This window comes from Triplophysa dalaica, chromosome 18 (genome assembly GCF_015846415.1).
Source record: "Triplophysa dalaica isolate WHDGS20190420 chromosome 18, ASM1584641v1, whole genome shotgun sequence".
In the NCBI taxonomy this organism is placed as follows: domain Eukaryota; kingdom Metazoa; phylum Chordata; class Actinopteri; order Cypriniformes; family Nemacheilidae; genus Triplophysa; species Triplophysa dalaica.
In genome coordinates, this window is record NC_079559.1 from 11,347,121 (window position 1) to 11,374,660 (window position 27,540).

General features: G+C 39.7%; 2 protein-coding genes across 3 annotated transcripts; both read left to right on the plus strand.

Annotated features, from left to right (window-relative positions):
• Positions 1-58: 58 nt before the first annotated feature.
• On the plus strand, positions 59-19,068 carry specc1la (sperm antigen with calponin homology and coiled-coil domains 1-like a). 2 transcript variants are annotated; one of them, XM_056773200.1, is made up of 17 exons: positions 59-218; positions 6,765-6,930; positions 7,030-7,177; positions 7,496-7,827; positions 7,956-9,251; positions 9,332-9,539; positions 10,050-10,123; positions 10,532-10,707; positions 10,929-11,092; positions 11,219-11,355; positions 12,116-12,206; positions 13,303-13,392; positions 13,745-13,907; positions 14,088-14,190; positions 16,337-16,453; positions 16,542-16,601; positions 17,125-19,068. In XM_056773200.1, exons 2-17 carry the CDS (start codon positions 6,802-6,804, stop codon positions 17,212-17,214), a joined length of 3,378 nt encoding a protein of 1,125 aa, XP_056629178.1. In that variant the 5' UTR covers positions 59-218; positions 6,765-6,801; the 3' UTR covers positions 17,215-19,068. The 2 variants fall into 2 exon arrangements, with proteins under 2 accessions (XP_056629178.1, XP_056629179.1); XM_056773201.1 differs by lacking the exon at positions 13,303-13,392.
• A 343-nt stretch (positions 19,069-19,411) lies between these two features.
• Positions 19,412-27,534, plus strand: adora2aa (adenosine A2a receptor a). The gene is made up of 3 exons (XM_056730013.1): positions 19,412-20,114; positions 22,087-22,776; positions 24,862-27,534. The coding sequence occupies exons 2-3, from the start codon at positions 22,442-22,444 to the stop codon at positions 25,859-25,861; spliced, it is 1,335 nt and encodes a 444-aa protein (XP_056585991.1). The 5' UTR covers positions 19,412-20,114; positions 22,087-22,441; the 3' UTR covers positions 25,862-27,534.
• Positions 27,535-27,540: the final 6 nt, after the last annotated feature.

The window sequence follows — 27,540 nt, forward strand, 5'->3', positions numbered from 1 at the left end:
ACTGATGTAGTGCGTGCGTGCGTGCGTGCGCGCGCTCGGGTCTAATAGTAGTCTGTCAGTAGCCCTGCTCTCAGGCAGTGGCCAGTATTAAGTGTAGCATGAGACGATGCCACAGACGATTAAATCACGGAATACCCGATGTTGTTTACCCCTTAACATCACCAAGAAGACCATCTATCCCGACAAGCGCTTATACAGACAGAAAGAAGGGAGTCAAGGTAAAGAATGGCATTTATTTCATCCCGCATCCTCTTCAACTAGCACATCCTGTTAGCATTAGCCGTTAGCTTCTAAACTTCAACGCATGTTGTGACTAAGCCGACACTACAGCGTTGATTGTGGAGGTCCCGGAGGGGTTTAGTTGACTTGTGTTTGCTCAGATATGAAGTTGCTAAGGTGTGAAACTAGTCGGGTTTGTAGTTATGCTGGTTTAGCTAGCAGGAAGTCAGACCTTCGTGGATCATGTCAACACCATAATAATCAATCAGTCAGTCAAGCGTAATATTTAGTTATTTTTCAGTTGTTCACTCATAGAAGTAAACTACTGTATGTAGGTAAAGATTTCATAATTTTACTGATGGACCAAACGTGGGTATACCCCTGAATTGAATTTTATTTAACGGAGTGAGGTGATGTATTATTCATGTACTAGATGACAGTACTGTTTGTTTAGCGAAACATTGTGAGATACCAACCTTGGCATTTATTTTTAATGCGCAATGATGCCCCATAATACTGTCTAGTCTGTTAACTTAACTTACAAATGTTTAATACATGGCCATACTTACGTTTTGTGCTTTTAAAGTGTATTTAATCTATTGTGGTTAAATTATGTTATAGAAAAATGGAATTGTGCAAAAATAAAGAGGTCATTGTTACACATACATTGTTCTTGTATATATTGGTGTTTTATTCCTGACAAATGAGGTTAATAAAAATCAGGAGCTTGTAGATGTTACAGGAGTTGTTCATCTTCTAAATGTAAATTCGTTCATCATGTCATTTCAAACCTGTTTGACTTTCTTCCGGAGAACACAGAAGAAGATATTTTGAAGAATGTTGTTAACAGCCCCCATTCATTTGTAGTGATTACAATAGAATTCATAGGAGGGCTGTGCTGTTCTGTTACCAAAATTGTTCAAAATATCTTCTTTTGTGTTCTGCAGAGTAGTAAGTAAATGATGACAGAATTTTAATTTGGAAGGTGAACTACTCCTTTAAGGTATCCAAGTGTTTGATCCAATGAAGCGATTTTCTTTAAGCGCAAGCCATTTTTCTTCACTCTCTCCGTTTGTGGAAAAATGTCTTTCTCTAAAGCTATTTATCATAACTGCAGCGTTCTGTCCAGGGAATGAGACTTATGCAATAAGAATTACAGCCTGTTTGGACTGGTCTCATTCAGACTTCAGCAGGACAGTCCCAAGTGAATAAACTGGAGTTCTTGGAGGCCTTTCTCTTAAAACCTAATAAATCCCGAAAAGGACCTTTAAATAAAACGTACATCACTGATGATGCATGGGTAATCAAATATTATTCATATCATCTGTGTTGTGGTGCAAGCGTGTCACACAGAGTGTGTTCTCGATTAAAATGTGATTGCTGGATAAAGTCAAGCTTCAGTTGCATTATCCAGGTCTGTTAGTCCCATTGAGCAAAAACTGGACTAGTGAGGTTTTCGTTGGATTAAAGCAATTATACCGCGTAAAAAAATAATTGCCTTATTAAAATATTTCCTTTAAAATGTATTGCCTTTGTCGGATTGAATTTTAAAGTGCACAATTTTACAGAGAAAACAAAGTGTGCCGAAACTGTGGCAACGCAGATGCCACATGTGTTATTTTGCCTATCAATACCTTTTTGTAAGAACTCTAGTTGTAATCGTAAGTAAAACTACTCCACAATATACAAAGTCATTAGATCTGATATTTAATAATTTGCTAAAAATGTTTCATGCGGTGTCATTGACAAAGTGATGTTTATTATTTTCAAATTCCACAACAATAGAGTCCATAAAGAGTTAATTCCCACTTTCTTTCCACACGGCTACCCAAACACAAAAAGCCAAGCACACTAGGCACAACTCCAAAAGGGTTTCCTGCCCTGATGAAGAGCACTAAACAAATAGTGCCATCTCACTGCTCCAGTCAGTAACTTTATAGAGACAGGCATTTTGTTTTTTTTGTCTTGATTTAAGTATCAATAAAAGGAAAGAAAAAGAAACTTTTGGGAAAGAACGAAAAAGACTTAACAGAGACACACATTTGCAAATAGGAAAAGCACCACACAACAATAGACACAAAGGAGTTCATTCACGGTGCAGAAAACTGTGTAGTGCAGGATGAGTCTTTTTTGAGTGAAAGCCTGTATTATTTAAATCTGCTTAAAGTGATTTTTTTCAATGTTTATCAGAACACTGCAAGTTGTTTACACTGACCCCTGTGTTGTTTTTAATACATTGCTCTGTTTTTGAAAATATCTCAACATTGCAACATCGAGTCGCACACTAAATAATAATATTCCGGTTTTCATTCAGATTGAAAATGATGGCTTGTATGTTTAAAACCCTACTTGGGAAGCCTCATGTCTTTTCCTAGGCAGGGTTCGGTGTGTTATGATGACCTCATTGATGACCTCATTGAAGTCAGAAATCATTCATGGACTTTACACATGCAGTACACACCTTATAATGTGACCTCATCGTGCACATTCCTGATGGCAGAGAATTCAACTGTCAAGGGGGAAAGACAGAAAGAACAGACCCCTAGCTCTACATATGTTTTCTTTTATTCCATTTAAAGCATGAACACTTTCCTTACTAGGCAGTAGATGTATTTTGCTTTCAATAATTGATACACTGCTGTGCATCAGTTTTTTTTTACATGTGTGCAGGCATCCCTCCCATGATTTAGTGTTGAGTCTCTGTCAGCGCCTCTAAACGCTTACTGTATAGCACGGGTCGGCTTTAGGTTAATTACAGAAGGTTCGGTGTAGGGTTCCAACAACCTGGAGTTCATGCTGCATCATGTGTTTGCGACAGTGATGCTGCCCATTTCGAAAGTGACCTGTTGGGAAAAGTCCTAGTTAGGGCTAATAATGCACAGGTCCGAAAATTATATTTCGTTTGCTCACCCTCATGTCTTTCCAAACTTTTATTTCTTTCATTCTGCAGAACACAAAATAAGATTTTAAAGAACATTTGTAACTGAACAACATTGGACCCTATTGACTTCAGTTGTATTAACATAAAACCACTGAGACATTTCTTAAATATCTTTTGTGTTCCACAGAGTCTTATACAGGTTTCGGACAACCTGAGGGTGACAGAATAACATTTTTTAACTAGCCCTTTAGATACAGACAATAGATCAATGGGTTGGGTATAACTGATAAACCTGGTTTCACATATCTGTTGAAAAATCTGAAAATAGTTTAAATGCGACATCGATCTAGTTACATAAATAAGACTAATAAAAAACAAAAAAACTGTAATGCCAATCAGAATGGTTCCCAAGACAGTTCAGAAAAACCTAGTCTGAAGTGCTTCTCTAGAGCCTTTCCCTTTAAGGGAATATGTACTGCTGCCTTTTTCCATTGGGGGGTCTGTAGGCTGGAAATGAAGTAAAAGTTCTCCCACACATCCACCCCCTGCCTCACAACAGCTGTAAGATATTAGCCTGATTTTTTTCTCTCATTGAGTGGAGGGAGGAACGAGCCCCTGCCTTCCTCTGATCAGACTGGAGAGGACAACAGGGAGCCATTAAATGAGCGATCTGGAAAGATCCACAACGATCAACAAACAAGTGCAGAATTGCTCTGTACGCTGGGAGCTTTGTTGGGTTTGGATAGTCAAGTTGTGATTCCACACCATCTTTCTGAAATACCTAACCATTGCTTATTGAAGAACGTCGCCAACCACCAGACATTTTATGTGATCTTTATACTTCACGTTTCTATTTGAAAAAGGTCAAAGGAGTTGTACCTGATTGTCAAATTTTGACTTTGTTTCGGTCTTAAAAGTTTAAGCAGTTTATGGCATGGTTTGCTTTAAAGCTCAACAGTGATGTTAAGTGCCTTCATTAATGTTCTTCAGATGTTCTTTCGCTCTCTCCCACCATGATATAATCTAAACAGCACGGATCTCCTGGCGATGTTATTTTGTGATGCCCAGAAGAATTACCCTAGCTTGTTGCCTACTCGGAACTAAAGTTCAGTGTCTTTGAACGCTGCTGGATCCTGGAATCATGTTTTTAACGCTGAATTGGAATTTGTCTATTAAAATAAGTGCTGAAGGATTTAGCTTTTTGCAGATGGCCTCTGGTATTGTTATGATGATCTCGTCTTAAGCACATCCAGGATTTTTGCCTTTTAAGGCACTGTTTTTGCAGTCTATAGATAGGAATACTAGCAGACGTACGACAGGCCCTCCTGTTAACTCATGGTAAAGCCTCAAACCAGCTGATGACAAGCTGTGCTTATACGCCTATTACATGTGCGGCTTGCAACAGTCAGATCACATGTAAGCAGGTCCTTCTCATTAGAAGACCAGCGATTCTTCAGCATCAGTCAACATCGTGCTAAATTTGCCAGAAGGCTGTTTCTTATAAACGTGTTGTAGCCCTGGGAAAGTTGTGCTCTGTGCTGTGAAGAAGGCTTTATCCCAGCGGTGCAAGTGTTTCTGATACAGTGTTGCCAGATCTCGCTAGAAAAACAAGCCGTCCAGTCTGACAAAATTAAAGCACTTTTATCGTTGTAATTATGTTTATGAGACAATACAGTTTACAGTGTACAGTATACAACTGGCCAAACATGCAAGCCTATGGGAAAAGTAAATACTATTTATTTTCCTTAATTAACGGTACAGTGTGTAGGATTTTTGAAGGATTTATTCACCAAAATGTAATATATAATACAAAACTATGTTGTGAGTGGTGAAGAAATACCTAACAAAACAAACCGAAATGTTTATATTACCTTACAATGAGCCATTTTATGTATATACACCACGGGCACACCCTTACATGTAATTTATCAATGTGCACAGCCATGTTTCTATAGTATCACTACACGGACAAACTAAGCGCGTTTCGTAAAACAAAGGATGCACGGGACTAGTTATTTTTCTTCGGCTGTGTTTGGAGGCAGCTTGCAAAGCGACTACATAGAAGGATAAGCAGAAGAAGAGGAAGAACAATAACAGCATTTACTTGTCGTGTTTTTTATTAGAAATATAAACGTTCTTTGTTGCAGTAAGAAGCAAAATTTGCGCTAATGGTGGACCATACATACTCTGCACAAGAGCCGATAGAGCGTCAATCTATTCGTTCAAAAAAGAGAAAATACGATGCAGCAAGGCGAAGTCGAGACAAAAAACGGCAGAAACCCAAAAAAAACATCAGCGTGGCTTTTCCCAAATGGAGGGCACTGAAGCAGGACAAGGGTTTGCTAAGCGACTCCGAAGTTGCCAGCTTTCTACTGGACCGGTTAATTTGTCTAATTTCCGCTATATAAGTGAACTGTTTGTTTGATAGCTTTAGCTAATAGATGAGCATGAGCATCAAGTGAGTTTTTCCTTGTTTTTAGCACTTTAATTCCTTTTTGCATGGCCGTGTGCAAATCAAGTTAGGAATCATTTTTACAATCATAATTTGCATAAATCGGGTGTAAATTATATTATAATACTGCTTAGTTTCTGTGCATACAAATGTGTAATTTAATAATTGATAGGATCAAATCCAAACTTCCAAGTTGCATAGTTTATCAGCAATACAGTGTCAACCAAGATTTGAGAAGATACAATTGATCAATTGGGGTGATGACAAATGTCTGCTAAGACTTTTGCGGTTAGATTACACGCCTTTAGCATTAGCAAGCGGTTTCAATAGGCAATAAGTTACGAACCAAGTTACCGTGCATAAAAAAAATTCTATGCAAAATAAGTGAATACATCACTGACACAATGCTAAACAAGTAACAATAATATTCACTATCACGATTAGAGTAAATAATTAATTAAGTCAATTTCATAATTTATTTTTCTTTGTAAATAAACGTCGTCACTTGACTTGTAAAGGTTACTCTCTGCTGTCTCAGATGACGACATCTCTGTCCTGTGTCCGTAGCTTCGGTCTGTTGTTCGCCTGTGAGACGTAGATTGCAATTATCAACACCACCGATAATGGCCGCTATCATTTACGGAACCCTTTTGTCCTGTGATGCCAACCGTAGCTTCTCTAATGGGAGGGAGAGGGGGGTATCAGAGCTGTAGATTGCAATTTCCTACATCGCCAATAGTGGCCTCTGAAACTTACACACAGAACCTTTAATACGTGTATTGTAAAAAAAGACCATTGTGGAAACAGATCACTTGGTAATAGACATGAAAGGACTATCTTTGCCTGCAAATTGAGTGCTTTGCGCCCCCTGGTGGACGTTTAACAAGCTTTGTTAGGAATAAGGAAGAGAAATTGATAAGATGTGTGGAGCAGTTATATAGGGAGATATTTATAATAACCAAATATAGCCAAAGTTAAATGTGAAGCATGTTATTTCTGGCCCACTTTTCCCTGTCCCTTGTTGGCTGTTCAGACATGTAGCCCACCCCAAACTCGCATCAATTCATTTATTATAACCATTGATTGACAATTCGCACATAGAATTTCTTTGGGGAGTCAGCCTACAGATGGGTCACTTGTAGTTTGTCAACATAAAGCAGTGATCCTAATCACAGTAAACCTTTCAACTGTTATCTATGTTTCTCTGCAAAGACTGAGGGGTAGATGTATCAGCAGGAGCGAGCGCAGTATGAAGAAAGCAGGCAGGCCAGCGGGGAACAAGGCAGCGAGTGGAGGAGTTAAAGGTGACACTGTGACAGCTGGAACCTCTGCTGGCAAACCTGCTGTTAAGAGCCCGACAACAGCTCCACTCTCCAAGGTACAATCACTGTGCTCTCTCTCAAATCGCTGGACGATGATCAACTCACCAAAAGTCTTTTTAAGTGACATAAATGAATTGTTCGTCTTTGATCTACAGGTGAAAAGTAATGATGATCTTTTAGCTGCTATGGCTGGGAACAGTGCAGGAGCGAACAACATTGTTGCCAAGGGCAAGAAATCGACCTCCGCTCACTCAACGTCCTCTAACAATAACAACCCTGACAGCAAGACCAAGAGCAACTCAGGTGAACTGAAACGCATGTTAAACATTCCCTTTTGATCTTTCTTAATGTTTATTTGACATCCATTATGCTGTATCAAATTTGTATTTATTTTAAGCTGCCGCTGAAGGTCCTGCAACCTTTCTAACAGAAATTCAGTGCCAGTGAATATAATAATGGTGACAGCAAAAAGTCATGCCAAACATGAGTCTTGTAGCAAATAAGCAAATCCTTCCTATATGCCAACCATTTTGGTGCCAAAATTTTAACCATTTAAGGTTCAGCATTGAGGCGTTGTGTAATGATTTGTTTAGTTAAATCTCTGTCATTATCTTCAAAAAGGCACATCCGGCAAACGAACGTCATCCACGGCCTCCAAGGAGTCGAACTCCTCGCGAGATCGTTTTCGAACCTCCAGAAGCTCCAACTGTAAGAAACAGTCATCCACTGGTGGATCTGATAGACCCCAGACCAGACATTCTCATGGACAAGCCCACGTATCAGACTCCGAGAGCCGCATGAGCAAATCTAAATCTGACGGACATCTAAATGACAAAGTGGCCCTGGAGGCCAAAGTGAAAGATCTTTTAGGTCTGGCCAAGGGCAAAGACGTGGAAATCCTACAGCTACGGGGTGAGCTGAGGGACATGAGGGTTCAGCTGGGACTGCCTGAGGTTAGATCAACTTCTATGTTGCAATGTTGATGCCCGATGAACACTTTGTGTCCAGCCAAAACAATTAAAAGATGATCCCATTTATTATATTTGCTTTTTTTTAACAAAAGTTGTTGTTATACTTTTAGGAGGATGAAGAAGAAGAAAGCCCACCAGAGAGGGAGGCAACTGCAGTGATCACCGCTGCAGATGTTGAGTCAACGTTGCTGCTCCTGCAGGAGCAGAACCAGGCCATCCGCGGGGAGCTCAACCTTCTTAAAAACGAAAACCGAATGTTAAAGGACCGTCTCAATGCTCTGGGCTTTTCCCTGGAGCAGAGATTGGATGGGGCTGAAAAAAACTTTGTCTATCCCACCAGTCCTGCCCCTTTGTCCTCTGGAGGTGGTGGAGGTCATGGAGACTGTGCTAACGTGGCCTTGTCTGCAGAAGGTTCTACACCGGGCTCCTTGGAGGACTTACTCACAGGTGGCCAGCGAAGTGGCTCAACAGACAACCTGGATAGCGAGTCTAGTGAGGTCTATCAAGCGGTTACCTCCAGCGACGATGCTTTAGACGCCCCTTCGGGCTGCGGTTCTCTGTCGTCCTCTGAGTCCGAAGGTGGAGCTCCGGCATGTCGCAGTTCCTCCCGTAAGGGGAGTAGCAGCAACACCAGCGAGGTATCGGTGGCCTGCCTGACAGAGCGTATACACCAGATGGAGGAGAACCAGCACAGCACAGCCGAGGAGCTCCAGGCGACCCTGCAGGAGCTGGCAGACCTGCAGCAGATCACGCAGGAGCTAAATGGCGAGAACGAACGGCTCGGAGAAGAAAAGGTCCTTCTCATGGATTCTCTTTGCCAACAGAGTGATAAACTAGAGCATTGTGGCCGACAAATCGAGTACTTCCGATCGCTGTTGGACGAGCATGGTGTTGGCTATACGGTGGATGAAGACATCAAGAGTGGGCGATACCTGGATCTGGAGCAGCGCTATGTGGATCTTGTGGAAAACACTCGCTTTGAGCGCGAGCAGCTTTTGGGTGTGCAGCAACACCTGAGCAACACTCTAAAGATGGCCGAGCAGGATAACGCTGAAGCTCAGAGCGTGATCTCCGCTCTGAAAGATCGCAACCATCACATGGAGCGGATCTTAGAGGTGGAGCGGCAGGAGCGGTCTGGCATGGCCGCGATGTTAGAGGACTGTAGGGTCTCTGTAAACAGCGACCAGGCTGATCTGAGCCGTTGTCGGACCTTACTGGACCAGGAGAGGCAAAAGGTAGCAGAGCTCTACTCCATCCACAATGCTGGTGATAAGAGCGATATCCACAAGCTCCTGGAAGGTGTCCGGATTGACAAAGAGGAAGCCGAGGCCAAGGCCGCAAAGCTGCAGGACGACTTGGGACACGCTCGTACTGAGGTGGCTTGTCTGCAGGACACCCTCAAAAAGGTATTGAATAAACCCGAGTGGTTATGCTTGTAATAAGCGTTAGGAGTCTGTTTAAGTTGTTTTGTTCTGTGATGGTGCAGCTGGATGCAGAGTACAGGGACTTCCAGAGCGAGGTGCAAAAAGAGTTGGCCGAGCAGAAAAGGACTTTGGAGAAGCAGCGCGAGGACATGCAGGAGAAAGAGAGAGAGATCGGCGACATGAAGGAGACCATCTTTGAGCTGGAGGACGAAGTCGAGCAGCATAGAGCCGTCAAACTTCACGACAACCTCATCATCAGCGACCTAGAGAGTGAGTTAAAATCAACATCCTGTCATGCAGAACATACTCTTGTGTAGCTCGGATTTTCATTCTTTTTTTTTTTTCTTTAAGCTTTCAAGAACATGAATCAGTTGCATAGAAAAGACAATGTTTGAAACCACAATTCAGTTTTTTTAGGTACCTTTAAGGTCTGGGTACATTTGAAAAACCACAATATGTATCAAAAGGTTAACAAAGTCCATTGCTGCTTATGAATATCTAGATTGCTAGCTATTAAAACGTAATTTCTGCCTTTTAAACTGATTTATAATAGGGAAGATAGTACGATTTTGTATGATCATTCTTCATCTCACCACATGGTGGCGCCAGTCATTTATAAACATACTACTTTCTGTAAAAGTATTAGAGAATTAATACAGAGAATTAAGATTTAATATTAATACATTTTCACATATTTTAAGCATTTATTGTACTAGATTGAAACTGCTTGTGAATAAATGTAGATGTGGTTTTATGCTAGTGGTCTTATTCTGTTTCAAGATTCAATGAAGAAGCTCCAGGATCAGAAGCACGACATGGAGCGAGAGATCAAGATCCTGCACCGCAAACTCAGGGTGAGCGTTGTGTTTGAGAGGTCATCTAAGAATCAGCCTATCACAGACAGGCATCCTCTGTGTATTGTTTATAGCAATGGAAAATCACACCTGTCTTCCTGAAGGATTGATATAACACACATGACCCGTGAACATTCTTGTGTTACTAATTAATGTCATAAATAAGCCATTATGCAGTACTTTAGATGTAGGAAGTAATACATGAGAGTGTGCTATATTATATATATTGTCATGGCTGAAGTTGTTGGTCCCCAAACTCAGTGCAGTGTTCAAACACCTAACCCAGCATATTCTCAAAAACGAGTGGTAGAGCATTCTGCACTTCGCCCTCATGGTGAAATCGAGTCTGTGCAGTTCTTTGGGAACTCCTGTTAAACTTAGTCTGTTTGCGTGTTTATATATGTTTAGGAAGAGTCGGCAGAGTGGCGTCAGTTCCAGGCGGATCTGCAGACCGCTGTGGTCATTGCTAATGACATCAAATCGGAAGCACAGGAGGAGATTGGTGACCTCCGGCGCCGCCTGCAAGAAGCCCAGGAGAAGAACGAGAAGCTGAGCAAAGAACTGGATGAAATTAAAAACCGCAAGTAAGGCTCTTCCAAACATAGTAAGGTGCCTCGTGGTCTTTCGACATAGGCAGACACTTAAAATGTGTCTAAATAGGCAGCTTTGGACCATGTTTTTATGCTCTTCCTTAAACAAAAGGCATATTTTTACAAATATTATTTGTCCATGTTTATCTAAATTTGATAAAGACTGCTATCTATGTGGCATCTGTGTCCATGCTAACATATGTGCTGAATCGAAGGCAAGATGAGGAACGTGGCCGTGTGTATAACTACATGAATGCGGTGGAGAGGGATCTGGCCGCCCTCAGGCAGGGCATGGGACTGAGTCGACGCCCCTCCACATCCTCTGAGCCTTCACCCACTGTAAAAACCCTCATCAAAAGCTTCGACAGCGCCTCGCAGGGTACTGCATGTCACACGAACTCACAAGTTACCCCAACACCAGGACATTTCACATTTTGTTGAGGCCACAAATGGTGGTGTTAGCTAGATGTGGTTTGTTTTAAATGGTGTACTGGTGTGGTCACAGGTCCCGGAGCCAATGCTACTGCAATCACTGCAGCGCCTGCTGCTACGAGCACAGCTTTGACTGCCACCTTACCACGAACACCTCTCAGCCCCAGCCCTATGAAGACCCCGCCTGCTGCCGCAGTCTCACCCATACAGGTATCTCCAAGTCTCATGACAAGCAGCGGTGCAGAGAAAGCTATTTTTACATTAATGGTCAAACAGCGGAATTTTGGTTGGTGTCCGATTTCAATTGTGGACTGGTTTTCTTTCCATTTCTTAAGTATCTTCAGCGTTTCTTTTTCTTAATAATCGTAAGTCGTTGTATGATTCACTTACAAAATTGCCACTTTGGGAAATAGTTTGTGATTTCCAGTCCAGTCAGGCTGGAATTGATCATTAGTCACAATTTTTGAAATTGGCTGAGCAAATAAATCGAGCTCTGCCTTTGGTAGCGAGGTTACATAAGGACATGCTCATCAGGAAAGATGAGATGAAAAGAGATGAAAATACTTTCTCCAGACGTTCTATTGTCATTGATTAGGTGCAGCCTGTAGCTCCTCTGACTGATGTAAAAATCCAGCAGCATTCCAAGAGAAAGTGCAAAGCAGGTTTAAGTAAAGCTGTCAATAATCCAGGCCTTATTACGTAAAAGAGAATAGAAGACGCTGTGGATTTGGCTGTGGATATTACAACTTCCTGTATCTTCAAGCACTACAGAGATGATGTGAAGACCTTAAATGGCAGATTTAAGTCCATCTCTTTAGCACTATTTCTGTCCTTTTCTTGCTCGATCATATTCTCCCAAGAACTAAACTGAGCCATGCTCTTGCCAGTTAATTAAAGGAAAATTTGAACATTGTAAATGTATTGTACAGAAGTGTATTACAACATTACTTTCTTTGTTGATTATTTGCAGAGACACTCAATCTCTGGCTCTATGGCTACCGCCAAACCCTTGTCCTCACTTGCAGACAAAAGACCGAGCTACACAGACATCAGCATGCCAGGTAACCGACACAAAACTACGCCATTGCTACCATAACACATTACAAATATTATGAAGTTTAAAGAGTAAAATTAACCATTCTCGCTTTTCTTCATTTTCTCAAATATTTTCGTGAGCTTAAAATGCATAAAGACATACAGAACTAATTTATGAAATATTCTATTAAATAATAGCCTACTACTTTTTATGCTAATAAGAATGATTTTGTTTGCAGTACTGTGCATAAAGCAAACTGTGACATACCGCTTTGACCTGATGAATAAACCGAGGCCTCTTTGTTGTGTTCATTATATGAAATATTCTGTTTTAGATTGACTAGTTCTCATTATGAATAAAGCCTTAGATGCTGGAATGGCGTTTAGAATGAAACAATAAAAAAATTACAGGGTAGATATGAGAGGGCTTGAATCTGTGACGTACATTGTGATAAAGCAGCCAATTTCCAGACACTGTCACCCACCCCCCAGCAACATTAAACTCACAATGACCTCAAATGTGATAACTCGTGCGAAAATAAGCCAAGTATGAACACATACTGGGATTTCAGTGCTCCTCCCTCTCGTTCTTTCATTTGTGGAGTTCATTATTGTGGTGGAAAGGGAGGCGGTGTGAATTTTCGTGAACGTGCAGGACGAGACGTAGGACCCCTTTGTCATGTCAGTTTTTGAGAAGATCGATGGGTTACTGGAAACTCTTATCAATGTGGAAAGAAGTGTGTTTTGATTTGCAGGATTAGTTTGGGATGCTGTGATTGGTTGCCCTTTATGACGCTCAAGTCTTTTCCCGCTAATGTTTCTTTCCATTGATTTCTTTGCAATAACATTTCATTATCTCTCACCTTTTATTCATTATTTTACACTAAATTAGTTTGAATCATATTTAACTCGTAGATAAACTGATATTTTTTAAATGTTGATTGTGTATGTAGCTTAGTGGTTAGAGCATGGTGTTAGCAATGCCAAGGTCATGGGTTCGATCCCAGGGTTTGCACATACTCGGAATCAAATTTATTATAGAATGCAATGCAAGTCGCTTTGGATAAAAGCGTCTGCAAAAAGAATAAATGGAAATGATGTAATATCTTTTCCTCTCCGCAGCCGAGCATCTGCTTCGGGCAGCCAATGGCAGTCGTCCAGCATCAGCCCTCCAAAGAGTTTCTAACATAGATACATCAAAAGCCATTACAGGTGAAGCTCAAGCCAATCTGAAATCTACTTACGAATGCAAGACTTCTGATAAACTCAACTACAGTGCACCTGCCATCAGCTCTGTATTGGTGTTTCTGTAGATTTCTTTACTTAAGTTTCAGTTTATTTTAGGTGAGTGTTGGGTATTTTCAAAAATATGCTGGAGACACGTATGACAATACGTTATAAAATCTTCATACAATCAGCCAATCCGATTGCGTCCTACTAGATGGTATACGCTCTTTCAGTTTTCTGTGCATTAGAAAGTTAGTGAACAGACTGTACGCATCCTGTCTGAGACTAGACTCTTCATTTATAATGTGATGATCATACCATTCTCTCCACTGTTTAGTTCCTCGTAGAAGCAGTGAAGAGGCAAAGCGGGATATCAGTACTCCTGATGGAGGTCCGGCTTCCTCTCTGATAACCATGGGATCTGCTGCACCTCCTCTCTCCCTTTCTGCTTCCTCCTCCCCCACGGCCTCCATCAACCCCACGGCACGCAGCCGTCTTCGGTACGGGCTCTCTGCAGCCTTAAAGCAACCTACACATGCCATGAATTGTTATTAACACGTATGCTTCTGTTTGTTAAGCAAATGCAACATTTACCCATTAGCATCACCACTTTAGAATAATTAATCAGCTATATGAATCTGAGATGATTTGATTGCTGTGGTCATTTTTGGTTCATGTAGAGAGGAGAGAAAAGACCCCCTGTCTGCTTTGGCTCGTGAATACGGCGGTTCTAAGAGAAATGCACTGCTGAAATGGTGTCAGAAGAAAACCGAGGGGTATCAGGTTTGTGCAAATCCGTGCAATTCAATCTATTACTTTGTTATATTTCGCTGCTGTCCTTCTGATACATCGTATCTTTTTTGCCATAAATCATTATTATTAGTCACCCTTTATGGGAGTCACTTGGTATTGCTAATATCTAAACAAGAAAAAGTATTTAAAAGGGCTTGTCAACCTTGACATCACAGTGCCTAATCATTTAAAATGTACAGTAGCTGAGTCTGAATTCACCCCCTATTTCCTATATAGTGCACTTTATCGAGTGTCTGCCATTTCGAGTGTTTTTCCGAACAACTCATTGCCTACATTTGTTCACTACTTTTTAACCACAATGAATTCTGATTTTGAGTACACATCTGATGTAACACTCCCTCATATTTCCCATGATACAATGTGAATCAACCGTCTGATTAGAATCAGCTGGAGGAGAGTGACCGTTAATGCCACGAATGTACATTTATACACTTGTGTTTGCTCTTTTTGACAGTTATTTTCTACTTTTTGAGAACAAACTGATGAAATAAATGTTATATATATCAGTGTTTTATTTTAAATATATTAAGTAAATTTATTAAATGTAATAGTAAATAAACGTGGCAAACGCTTGTTTTGTTCTCTTTATTAAAGACTAATAGCCTACATGTGACACATTTTGTAAAAATGAACTTTACCATTTTACAAAACAAGCCATAAAGCCACACAGGTGAAATATAAGCATTATGACGAATGTCCGTGACAGTACCGTCAGACGCAGGATATATTTTGTCAGTGTTCGAAATTGTTCACTTATTTACATTCCCTTCTTCCCCATATAGTGGACTATTTAGCATTTGCTAGATAGGGAAAAGTGCATGAGTGAACAAGTGAGCAAATTCAGACACAACTAGTGTCTTTCCATTTCCTGAAAAACAGCAATTTTGGATATACAAGGTTTCAGAAAGACATATCGTTAAATATGTATGTTGCATAGATTTCATGACTTGTATATCTGCACTTAGCTGTTAGTTTTGTCAGTTTTAGGAAAGTCTAAGCTTTCTTCATCATACTGTAAGTCAATTTCATCTTTTTCCAAAGCACAGTATGGCATAGTGCAGACTCATCGCATACTCATTATACAGTAGATCTGACAGCTCCCATAAATTACAATTAAATTTTGATTAGTGAAGGTTTTGCCCTTGTCAGATTTCATTGAAAGGCCATTTCCTACTTTTTAAGCAAGATCTTTCTTTCCAGTAAAGAGTGGATAACATACGGAAGTTACTGTATCAAGCTCCCCAGCAGGAAGTCTGGATTTGAATGTCTGTCTGAATGACACTTGACAGAAAACAGGGCCGTCATCAACAAGCACTTAAAGAAAAACAACTTCGCCCACAAATCTGCATCATCAATGTAGTATTTCTGTTTCAGAATGACTCTATCAAACGTTTGGAAATTCTACATTTTTGTTTGTTTAGCAACTGAAAGAAAGAAGTCTTGGTAAATCTCTTCATGGTTTCATCGGATATTTTTACTTTTAAGCTTTGAAGCTGAAGTAGCTTTTAATTCTAAGGAAAGTGGAAAGGAAGTGATGCCATTTGATTTGAAAGACATAATTGAAGATGAGTTTCTACCATGTGCCTGTGCTAGGGGAATTTTAGTTGGTGTTAACCACCAACATTTCACCATCATATAAACCTGTACTCTGATCACAACTGATGATTATCAACATGACATGGAACAGACATAAGATGATGCATTCACAATTCATTTCAACAAAACCTGCCTTTATTCATCACTGCATACTGATTCCTAAGCAGGTTCTAAAATATGAAAGACTGTTGATTTTGTTAAAATCAATATATTCTTGTGCTGCAAAGAGCAAAAAAGCGAGGTTGTGAGATATGGTACAAACAGGAAATGGGTTACTACCTTGCTGATTTTAAACCACAGGAAGATGAGGAGATTACCTGGGTGATGAAATGTTCCATTGAATGTGCCAGAACTTAACATACGTGTATTAGTTTTAAGAATGGCTTAATAAAGTTTCTGTAGCATAGCTGGTAGAGTATGAAAATGCCAAGGGGACACAAACTGATCAAGTGTATACTTTTGCTTGCAGTGATATCTTTGAATTGAATGTGTTCCTTCATGCTTCTTGTTTCTTCTGCAGAACATTGACATCACCAACTTCAGCAGTAGTTGGAATGACGGGTTGGCATTCTGTGCTGTTCTTCACACGTACCTGCCCGCTCATATTCCTTATCAGGAACTTAACAGTCAAGACAAGGCAAGTACACTTTATATGACATCAGAGCCTCAGAACATATGTGTGTGACCCATCTAACTTGAATCTCATGACGTTTGTTCGCTTTCAGAGACGAAATTTTACGTTGGCCTTCCAAGCAGCGGAAAGTGTGGGCATCAAATCCACTCTGGTAAGCCATTTAAACCAGTTCTTGTACAGCAGGAAGAACATTGAATTAGTAATGGTCATGCGTTCTATTTCCCAAGAACATACTTGGGAAAATTGGCATCATATCCGAAATTGGCATGTATCCAAAAATTGGCATTATCAGATAAATCAGTAGTTTATATACAGTAGTCAAAAGAGACGTGCAGAATAAGTACATTACCTAATGCAGATTTTATTCACACTATCATCAATCAACAAGGTGGGATATTTCTGTCCTCCACTCCCATCCTGTATTCTTAGTGCAGGTGAAAAGCTGGAAACACTTCATTATCAGCCTCCACTGTTTATTTATAGCACACAGTATAGAATTGTTCCCTAATTTTCATCTGCTTAAACAATAAGTTCCTGTATGTGCAGTATTGGACTTGGCACACTGTACCTTTGAACCTGAAGCGTGATTCTATTGTTAGAAATTGAATGAACTTTGTGCTGTCTCAAGTACTTTGTCTAGTACGCTCTTATTCCTGTCTCTCTTTTTCTTTTAGGACATCAATGAAATGGTCCACACGGAAAGACCAGACTGGCAGAGTGTCATGACTTACGTCACAGCTATCTACAAGTATTTTGAGACCTGAGCACATGTCCGTTTTCAAATGAAGCGTCACACCTCAATAACGATATTCGACTAACCCGAACGTAGCATCTCACCTCATCATCCTGGGCTCTAACTTCAGCGCAAATCATGCCATATCAGTTTTAGCAAATCACAAGGCCAATTCAGTTAGCATGTGGATATGACAGGATACGAAAGGAAATCCTGTACAGTTCAACTCATGTCTTGGCAGAATTATAACACTACAGACTGCTGAGCAAAGCCTGTGGATTTTCAAATCAGACTTGAGGAAGAGCGAGGAGCTGCTTGCCGTGCCTTTCGCCACATGAGATCTTGCTTTAGATGTTCGGAACAAGTTCTTCACCTTAATTCACAAACTGAGTATGTGTGGTTTGCTCAGTGCAGTGCCTAATTGAAACACTTGTAAAGCACTTCCATAGAGAGGAGTTGGACACTAATGGGAATTGTTAGATTCACTATAGCACACAGTCGGTGGTCTTGCCTTGTTTTATTGAAAGCTTATTGGGGGCACCTTTATGTTTGACTGTGACGGAGTTTGGCTTGAAATACTGCATATAAAAGAGGGAGGTCAGCAATAAGCTTATGTAACCTGTTGAGCCATTTCATGAAAATAGTGCTGCTCATCGCTAAACAGTAAGATACTGTAGTAAACACTATGTTGAGAATTACAGCACATGTGCATGTACTGTCTATAGTATTCATGGAATTTAGTCCTTCGATCCAATGCCTGAACCAAAAATGAAATCTACCAAGTTTTCCTTTTTGTTTGTGATTCAATTAAGCTAACTTCTGTAGTTAATCTAACGGTATGTTCTTTCTCAGGATAAGAAAAAATGTCAATATTTATCAAGATAATTAATGCTATATGATTCATAATATGCTATGAGCAGTGCTTTATCACATCATCAAGCACAAAAAACGTATTTAACGCATTCAAATGCACTAGTTCAAGCTGTAAATGAAACTACATTCCAGTGCATTAGTATGCATGAATTGAAGTTACAAATGGCGACTGGTTTTCAGCCTGTTTGTGTGAGAGAGACAATGCAAGATGTTGTGACACTATCACTTATAGCCTGTGGTCCAGCTGTGCTGAATTCACACATTCTCTTTACATGAATATGAACGCTGTTTTTATAAGCGCAGTATACTACATCTCCATCTGCAAATAACTCTCAAAAATAATGCAAAGTTTGAGAGGATACAAGAAAAGGCGTTGAAACGTTTTTCCTGTGTGTACCTTGATTTTTTTTTTAATGTAATATTTTGTTTGCCCGTTCAGTATGTTTGTTTTATTTTGGATAATATAATTCCTACTTGAATTGCAGTGTAACTAACTAAACAGCCATTTTTAGCCTTAGAGTTTGATTTATTCTCTAACTAAATGACACTGTTTTTAGTTCCTCATACACTTCTCTGGTAATCTGTTCCGTACAAGTTCACAAGTCAATACAGTTCAACCATAGTGCCAGGTCTCCAGTATTAAACTATATCACGTGTTTATTAAACAGAAGTTGTCTTTGAACTGTAAAGACGAGAAGCGTTCCCGGTCTCACATGAGCTTCATTGTCTCGAAAGAGATCGTGATGTATTTCAATGACACATTTCTTTTTTATGCTTTAAAGAGCTTTTATCATAAATACGAATGTCATACAGCAGAACTTCGCTCTGTTGCCTTTCAGATTATTGTTGTCGTTTTGTTTCTGTTTTTGAATGTTGAACTCACTTTTGCTACAGTTTTATTATGAGAGCATTATCTCAATACCACACGGTAAAATATGTCTTGTTTTATAAACAAATGTGATGAGCAATCAATATTCTGTTCCTTCAAATAAATGAATCACATCATCTTGAATGTTTGTACATCTGTACTGTATAGGCGTTATAATACAGAAACATCAGAATTGTATTCATTTATTCCCAGACCCTTAAACCTCTCCCAGACTGGAAATTCAAGTATCACTGTAATGCATTCTGGTTGTCCTAATCCCTATCTTAAACACATTTAGATGGTCATTTAAATCTCTCAATAGTAAAGGAGATGGAGTGTTTATGAATGTAGCTTGAGCTCTTTGTTCCTGTGAAGGATGGGTGTTGTGCGATTAGCACATTTCCAAGATTAGACATGACGTCAGTCAGTATGTGCCCTGAGAAAATGTCGCGTTTTCTCCTCAATGACACCAATTTATTCTCCTGCTTTAGTGCACAGGGCTCTATTGTCTGCGGCACACATTGGTTTCAAATCTTGGTTGTTTGTGTAAACCAAGATTAACCTAATTTGTCAGTGTTAACTGAGGTACAGGGTTTTTTGTTTTCCTTTGTTTCCTTTTGTCTGCTCGACTTCAACTGTATCGTTGGGAAAAGTTGTAATTGTGTAAAATACTTAAGATAAAGTCAACTTTTTCTTTTCTGCATCATCAGAGAGAAAGCCTTTATGAACCACTTTTAAAGAAAAAACTAACCACACATTTACCATAATACAACCATAGTTAATTACAAACAACGACTTTATTATCTTCGCATCCGAAAGCACTTGGCATCCGCACCTCATTTGTTTCGTTGATACCCGGAAAGTTTCGTTGATGGCAGGAAGAAAGCGCATCAGGACTCAATGGACTAGTGTAGAGATGCTCGCCCCCGCCGCTGGATCGGTCATGCACGAGCTCTATAGGGGCCCTAAATGCTGTCATCTCTCAGTAGTAATGTGTCTGTTGCCTCTGACAGAACCGGATCCATCAGCTGACGCCTAAACGCGGCAAATCAAACTTTTTCTTCCATATTTGCGGGACCACTGAGGAATTACAAGCGTTCATTTACCTATTGGAGGGGTTACATATTTTTTGTCCGTCGGGTTATTTGTTTTTTATTTATTCAGTCATCCCGGAGTGAACAACTCTCGTGGTAAGTAGAAAACCGCAACCAACACATACAAATAAAGTGCTTTAATATACGGGGTTTTACATTAGAATATTGTGATTTGAAGCGCGATTAAACGTTATTGTTTGAGCAGTTCTGATGTTAATTCAACATTAAAGTGTAAATGTACATTTACAATTTCTGTTAGTGAAGTGAAGACAAACTTATATGTACCGTATTTTAGATACACGTGTGATTTTGAAATATGACCCCACTGCCACTGATACAAATATTCTTTATTTGCTTTTTTGCTGTTTTTATTAAAGGGAAAAAAATGAACATTCCGTCATCATTTACTCACATCCGAGTTGTTGCAAGCCTGTTGAAATTTCTTTGTTCTGATGAAGACAGAGAAAGATATTTAGAAGAATGCTCATACTGCTTGGATTTTGCCCCCCATTGACTCCTATAGTAGGAAATATTACTTTATATTTGTTTGACCTGTTGAACACAAAATAAGACATTTTGTAGAATGTAGGACAGCAAACCGTTCTGGGGAACTTTTGACCACCATTGTATTTTCTTCCTACTATGGTATTCAATGGGGGACAAAATCTGCCCTTTCACAAGGGTCTGCTGTTGGGATGTTTTAGCCCACAGCATGCAGTATTTTCAACAAGTCTCCTGCTAACCCAAAACACTAAAACCCGAAAACTACTGTAGAGGCTTATTAAGACAAATAAGCTGGCTAATTCCAGTTTTGTCTTTCTTTGGTGCTCCATTCCATTGTCATTAAAGTCTGCACATCCATCCAGATCAATGGCTGCGAGGCTGGGCGTCAGGCTGTACTTGTTTATTGTTTTTGTTGTTTTCTAACCTTTTGCTACAAGGGTTTTCGACAACCCCCCAACATTCAGTTCTTGTCAATGGCAGTCACCTACTCGCATTCCTTTCATGTTTTCGCCGTCTTCCTGTTTCCCGGTTTGTCTTACAGACACATTCTCGCTGTCCCACCATGGCAGGTTTCCATATTATGCTTTATGTTATCTGTCTTTAGGAAATCAGCAACTAAATTGGATTTCATGGAGTCTCATCATATTGCAAATATTCTACGGCATGACAAAAATGTATATTTTTAAAAATAAATGTATGTTCAATCGATAAATATGACCCATTCTGTGAAAACTCGAATAGAGTCTCAAAGCTTGATGTCACCCACGAATTTCACTATAATTTCAATCTTTGACATGGCTTTACAGACATCAAGGTTATATTTTCAAAGAAGGTACTTCACAAAATGTATGATTTTATGCAGAAAGTAAACCACAAAGGCATTTCACTGGCATGGTCACAATGTTCCCCAATGCCACCTGCCTCTAGCAAATCGCAAATCTTGGTTTAAGCCTGGGAAATAAACGAAACAATAAATATGTTTGGAAATATTGATGAGTATTAAAGAACAGATGCTTCGTCTTGTATTCCAGAGGTTAGTAACCTCAGGATGTTTCTTTCCAGCACTGTGGGAATGTTCCAGGGTAAATAGCCCAGGCTCTCTGTGTTAAGAGCTTAAGAATGACTTCCCATAAACACTAAAACAAAAGGAAAGAACGTCTGGCCAGACATCTGGCAAATGTAAAGCTTGATATGAATTATCAACTCAATTCCCTGTGTGCTCTCACCTGTTTCTTTATTCCATTGACTTGTTATGTGTTCCTGTTGTGTAAACCCTTTATTCTCTCTCTGTTATACTTTGGCATTAATCTGGTTCTGGCATAAACTCAAAGGTCTCTGCTGTTATATCAAAGATCAATGATGATCGAAAAATCTAAATATCAGAAACCAGAATTATCCTACTTTGATATTTGATATTAGACATTATTACATGAAAGGATACTTACTGTGTTTCTTAATTCAATTCTATTTAATTATTTGAAGTGTTTTTCAACATGATTGTCGCTTTCTTCAACCATTTATTGAAATATCACAGTATTAAATTTAATTTTGTTCTTCTTTGCAGAGGTTTGTGTTCTGGATGGTGACATCATTTTCCACGGAACAAGGTGGAATAGTGGAATAAGAAGATGCATGGAATGATGACTGGAATTTCTGTGAAAATTATCTGGTGATTTTAACCTGGCTGAGAAATTAAAGAAGACCTTCCGTAATCTAATTGTAAATGAGAAAAACAGCACACCTTGGTCCTATTGGTGATACAAACGTATTTTCCTTTTTTTACCAATTGAGATTTAAGTATTTAGAAATCTCAGTCTTTTTAAGACTGACTCATCGCCTCCGTTGAGGTGGCTTATGCTTTGGGCTGCAGCTATGGACATTGAGGCGAGGCATCATCGTTTCCCCCCAGCGACCTCACCATGCTGAGCGATGTCTTCTACGTGGTGTACATAATACTAGAGCTCCTGATCGCCCTGCTCTCTATCCTGGGCAACGTGTTGGTGTGCTGGGCTGTGGGACTCAACAGCAATCTCCAGAGCATCACCAACTTCTTTGTTGTTTCGCTGGCTGTGGCGGACATCGCGGTGGGTGTGCTGGCCATCCCCTTCTCCATCTTGATCAGCACTGGCTTTTGTGCCAATTTCTACGGCTGTCTGTTCATCGCCTGCTTCGTGTTAGTGTTGACCCAGAGCTCCATATTTAGCCTTTTGGCCATTGCCATTGACCGCTACATTGCCATCAAGATTCCACTAAGGTGAGTAACGTGGTTTGGACCCTGTAGAAAAGTGTTAAAAAGGATAGTTTACCCTAGAATAAACATTTTGTCTTTAGCCACCCTAATGTTGTTTATATGAAGTTCTTCTAAATATGAAGGTTTTATTTATAAAGAAAGTGAACAGGGATCCAAAATGACAAAAAGCACCATGCAAGTCACAAAAGTAGTATATACAACTTGTGTTGTAGTAGTGCAAACCCAAATCAGAAGCATCAGCAAAATAGAAAATTAAAAGTTAATGACAAAATTAATGTTGTCTTAAACACAAATGCCCGGTTTCACAGACAAGGCTTAAGGCTAGTCACAGACTAAAATGAATGTTTGAGCTTAACTTTTAAAACCTTGCCCTGAAATATCTTAAATATATCAGTGCTATTGTTTTGTCTCAAGATGCACACAAGTAAAGTTTTGTACATTAACATTTTCATAAAAGCAATTTAAATATCCTTATCTAACTAATAGTTAGTCCTGGTTTACGCCAAGCCATGTCTTTAAAACCAGGTCAAAATGTTAAATGACTTCATGACTTATAATATAACACAGTCATTGTCTGAGTACTTTTTTGTCATTTAACAAAACAATGTATAGGATAATGCAGTGTAAGTAACTTTGAATAAAAGCGTCTGCCAAATGCGTAAATGTAAATCTATAAATGACAAACTATTTCTTTAAGCGAGACTGACATTTATGTGAGGGTGATGTCAGAAACATTCATCTTTGCACATTAATCATATTTAAGGGAGATTGCAGCTTCTCTGATCCCTAATGGGACCATGTGTCTTGAATCTGCTTATTATAAGATTTTATTGACCATATGTCTCATGTCAACTCTCTGAAATTGTCTTGGCCTTTAGGTGAAAAACAATATTTCTCAAAGAACAGATCTTGAGAAACTTTTCCATCTGCTTCTGTCTGAACATTTACTTTCTCTGATGGTATAAGACAAACATTGCGGTTTGCCAATTTTGATTAAAACCAACCATCTTTACAAAGAAATACTTGTTGACTACAAGTTTTTGCAGGTGATAGGCCTGGCCATGCTGGTCCATCATACCAGCATAATCCAGCCTTGACCGGCATGGAAGTGAATACGAGAGATACTGGGTCTTTTCAGCAAGGAAATACCCACATGTGACACAGTTCCCATACGTCGGGGCAAGGATTCCATTAATCACAGCCACCTTACTAATATGACATGAACTTACGAACCCAGCACAGGGACATGCTGTATTCTTCCATCAAACTTCCTATTCTTGCTTAATTTGGGGTGAAAATGATTTAAAAACCTAGCAAGATCCAAACTTCTATTTTGGTGCTGTCTATGACCACAACCCATCATAAATCTGATGTACTCTGGAATATGTTTGCTAATGGTTTTTACAGGCCTCAATGTTTCAGTATTTCAATATTCAGAAGAGATTGACTCATGTTGTTTGTCAATCAGTAATCTTTAATTGGATGCCATGTTTCATTTATTTGCCCTATTCAGTATGTTGGGCTATCCCAAAGTTTTGAGAATTATACAGGTATAATCTGATTTGGAGTGATCAGTTCTGCTGGTTTTATTAAGGACATGTGTGAAAGTGTGTGTCTGTGTGTGTTTTTCAATGTCCTGTCGGTCTGTCCCTGAAGCAGGTTATGGGTGGGTGGTTGGGGTTGTTTTCTCTGTGTGCATCAATGAACTTTCACATCTGGAGAATGAAAGCGATAGAGGCCAAAGAACTCAGCTGTTCTCCCACACTGGCCAAAAAGACGCTCTGAAAATAGATTTGTGTTCCAAACAGTGACATTTCCGAGCACATTCCTTCTTTTTAATTGCTCCAATGAGAGTGTTTGGGGGGAATACTGTGAATGGATGCTAGATCCTTGGCATTGTGGTTGTCGCAAGGCTGCTCACGTTGAGTCAGAATTACTATAACTCTGTGATTCTAAGATTTAGAGTAGGCCTATTAATATTGATGTGCTCTTTACAAATGATAAACCTTTAGATATGCCGTCTAGACAAACAACAGCAAACATTTATAACTGGAGAGTTTAAAAAACGTTTTCTTTTTTCTTTTTCAGATACAACAGTCTAGTAACAGGACAGCGTGCCAAAGGCATCATTGCAATCTGCTGGGTTCTCTCTGTCATCATCGGTCTGACGCCCATGCTTGGCTGGCACCAAACATGCTCGGGAGAGTCCATCAACAGCACCTGTCAGCCCGGCATGATGAAGTGTTTGTTCGAGGGGGTTGTGGTCATGGACTACATGGTTTACTTCAACTTCTTCGCCTGCGTCCTTGTGCCTCTGCTTCTCATGTTGGCCATCTACCTGCGCATCTTCATGGCGGCACGCCACCAACTCAAATGCATCGAGTCCAAAGCCGTGCCATGCGAGCTCAAGTCCCGCACCACTCTGCAGAAAGAAGTCCATGCGGCCAAATCTCTAGCCATCATCGTAGGCTTGTTCGCCGTGTGCTGGCTGCCACTTCACATCATCAACTGTTTTACTCTGTTTTGTCCAACCTGCAAACGACCGCCGTTTATTATCATGTACCTGGCCATAATCCTCTCGCATGCCAATTCGGTTGTGAACCCCTTTATCTACGCCTACCGAATACGTGAGTTCCGATACACCTTCCGAAAAATCGTGCGCTATCGCGTCTTGGGCAGACGGGAGCCGCTCTCTAACAACGGGAGCACCCGTACCTCGGCACGAGCGAGCATGGCGGACTCACTAAGAATTAAAATCAACGGCCTGGTGCGTGACCTCTACGCCGACCAGAGCAGCACCACCAGCAGTTGTGAAAGTGCAGAGCCCGGGCACACGCACAGACCTGTTGGCACAGAAAACTTGATATTAGATAACCAGCCAGCGGTGCTTACTAACACTCACAAGCATCGGGGGGATCCTGTACTAATACATTTAGAGTCGCCGCTTACCAGAAACAATCAGGCCGTTGCTTGCAAGAAGCATACTGTACTCGGTATTACGGATGGAAGGGATGTATCTTCGCTTCACATCGAATCAAATCTTTTTCTGCAAACAACCCACTGCACTGAGCTCACTGACATTTCCTGATAGCTGATACTTTTCCATTGATGGATTCTGCTTATTTATTTGATACCCTGACAGAATGATGGGTTAAAATATCAAAGACAAAGTAGAACTTTTAAACAACTTGGAAGACATTATAGTTATGGTAAAGCTGACTTGATCTGAGTGTCTATATTTTGAAATTGTAATGATTGACAATGAAAACGTCAAAATGTAAAGATGTAGACAGAAGACGTGTAAGGCGCTTCATGCAAAACGCTTTTTATGAAAGATTCTGGTTCAGATTACTAGGACGCTGTCTTGTTATGGTTGGAAAGCAAAACTGTGTAAATTTTTGGAGGATCTATTGACAGAAGTGCAATATAATATACATAACTATGTCTTCAGAGGTGTAAAAAGAGCTTATGCAATGAAGCGTTATGTTTTTATTTCCTTAGAATGAGCTATTTTTATCTATATAAAGCCCGGGTCCCCTTGCATATAAATCGCCATGTTCTGTAGGGGTAGGTGGAGTGAGCGGTTGGTTGCAAATTGTAACCTTGCCGCTAGATTTCACCGACTGGGGCTTTAATCCAACATCAAATATTTGCACAGGAAACCAAAGTTTAACATACACCTTAAAACCGCTGATTTAAAGAGGCAAATCGTGGCAGCATAAATAAACCACTATTGTAATCAAAACCTGCACCAATCACGAGGCAATTACAAAAGCATCATAAAGTTTCGATTGTGTAAACATCTTGTATGAGTCAGTTGGTAAAAACCAGTGTCTGGCATAGTTTCTGAGTATTTGGTACAAATGATCTGAATTGATCTGTTCAGTATTACTTTGGTGTGGTCCGTAAAGCTAGCACAGCATTTCAACATATAGCAGTGCATGTGCTAGGTGTGGCTATAAGTGTTAGGCTCTATGATGCGACAGTATTGCTTTTTTTCTCAATTTTGTTGGATTTATTTTCTAAATTTAAACATAATACTGCCCGGTCAGTTTTGATAAAATATCTTTTGATTGTGTTTTTATGCTAATTCTGTCTGTCATGATGTACATGTAAGAGATCAGGTTGTTCACAACTGAACAGCAATGAAAACATTTTCTTGTAACACATAAATAAAATAACTCATAACTGCATATGGAAGGCTCTTATCAAATAACTTATCGACTGGACATACAGTTCTCTGATTACATTATGTCTTTAAAAAGACTACAGTTTGTATAATAAAGATGTTTATGTGAAATTTGATTAAGACTTCAGTCTTTCAAACCAAACAAGTGGTATTTGTCATAACTGACTTAAGTCAAGCCATTGAAAAACATATTACGTGTGTCTTTGAACTTATTCTTTCGACAGTTCCTGTCTTTAATGCATATGTTTTTGTTTGCGTACTATTCTAGCATTTTTATAACATTGTCATTTAGCAGACGCTTTTATCCAAAACGATTTAAAAATGAGGTGAACAATTATAACACAGTTTTCAGCAAGTTACACCATCAAAGTAACGCAATATGATTATTTGTTGCGATTATATTTTGTTTTTTTATTTGAGCAAACTTAGCTGCTGGGTTGAATTCATGCAATTTTCAAAAAGTCTTATGCTTTAAATGATTTGGGCCATTTGCCCTCTTCCCAGCAAGCACTGGTGCATTAACGATTAATATCATACATATAAATGATTAATATGTTTTGGAAGTTTGACTGTTTTAT